Below are 543 nucleotides of genomic sequence, written 5' to 3'. Positions count from 1 at the left end.
CCATGGGTGTAGAGAGCGAAAGTAAGCGTAATCCCTTGATATCGAGGATGGGGATATCGAGTACATTACGGCCTATAATTTATCGATCCTAACTTTGGTAATTATAAATAGATTCTTTTACTGTATATCAATCTCTTTGGTCCATAGGGTCGATATATTATCAAGTGCAATGTATTAGAATATGATGACATGGCAACCAGTTTGAGAAGTTTCTAATTTTAAAACTAATAATGTCTACTGAGACCTATGCATCTCGCGTAAGGGGAGATCACTACTGTTCTATTTTGCAATCTGTACTGTAGAGCTCTTCCGATGGGAGGTATATAATTACACGTGTATTCAAACCGGCGCGCAGAAAAATGTCAGAAAGTGCAGCAAGTTTCACCATTCCGTGTCATGACATTGTTAGTGTCGTAGAATTCGTGCCGTTCGAGTGGTGCACGAATCTATTAGCTGTTGGTGCAAGTTCAAGAGTCACCATTTACAGCGTAGACTTCAAGGTAACTGTATTATTACGATGTCAATACCCCCCCCCCCCCCCCC

General features: G+C 41.1%; 1 protein-coding gene across 1 annotated transcript in view; it reads left to right on the top strand.

The window, feature by feature from the left end:
• Window positions 1-306: 306 nt before the first annotated feature.
• LOC110460664 (nucleoporin Nup37-like) overlaps window positions 307-543 on the top strand; it is a 10,088-nt gene continuing 9,851 nt past the window's right edge. Inside the window, exon 1 of the mRNA XM_021513704.1 lies at window positions 307-500. Coding sequence (XP_021369379.1) covers window positions 360-500 — 141 coding nt within the window. The 5' untranslated portion in view covers window positions 307-359. The remainder of the gene's footprint in view (window positions 501-543) is intronic.

The sequence above is a fragment of the Mizuhopecten yessoensis genome, unplaced genomic scaffold, assembly GCF_002113885.1.
Source record: "Mizuhopecten yessoensis strain PY_sf001 unplaced genomic scaffold, ASM211388v2 scaffold10447, whole genome shotgun sequence".
NCBI lineage: Eukaryota > Metazoa > Mollusca > Bivalvia > Pectinida > Pectinidae > Mizuhopecten > Mizuhopecten yessoensis.
Note: the sequence above shows the minus strand (reverse complement) of the source record. Positions and strands in the feature narration are given on the sequence as shown.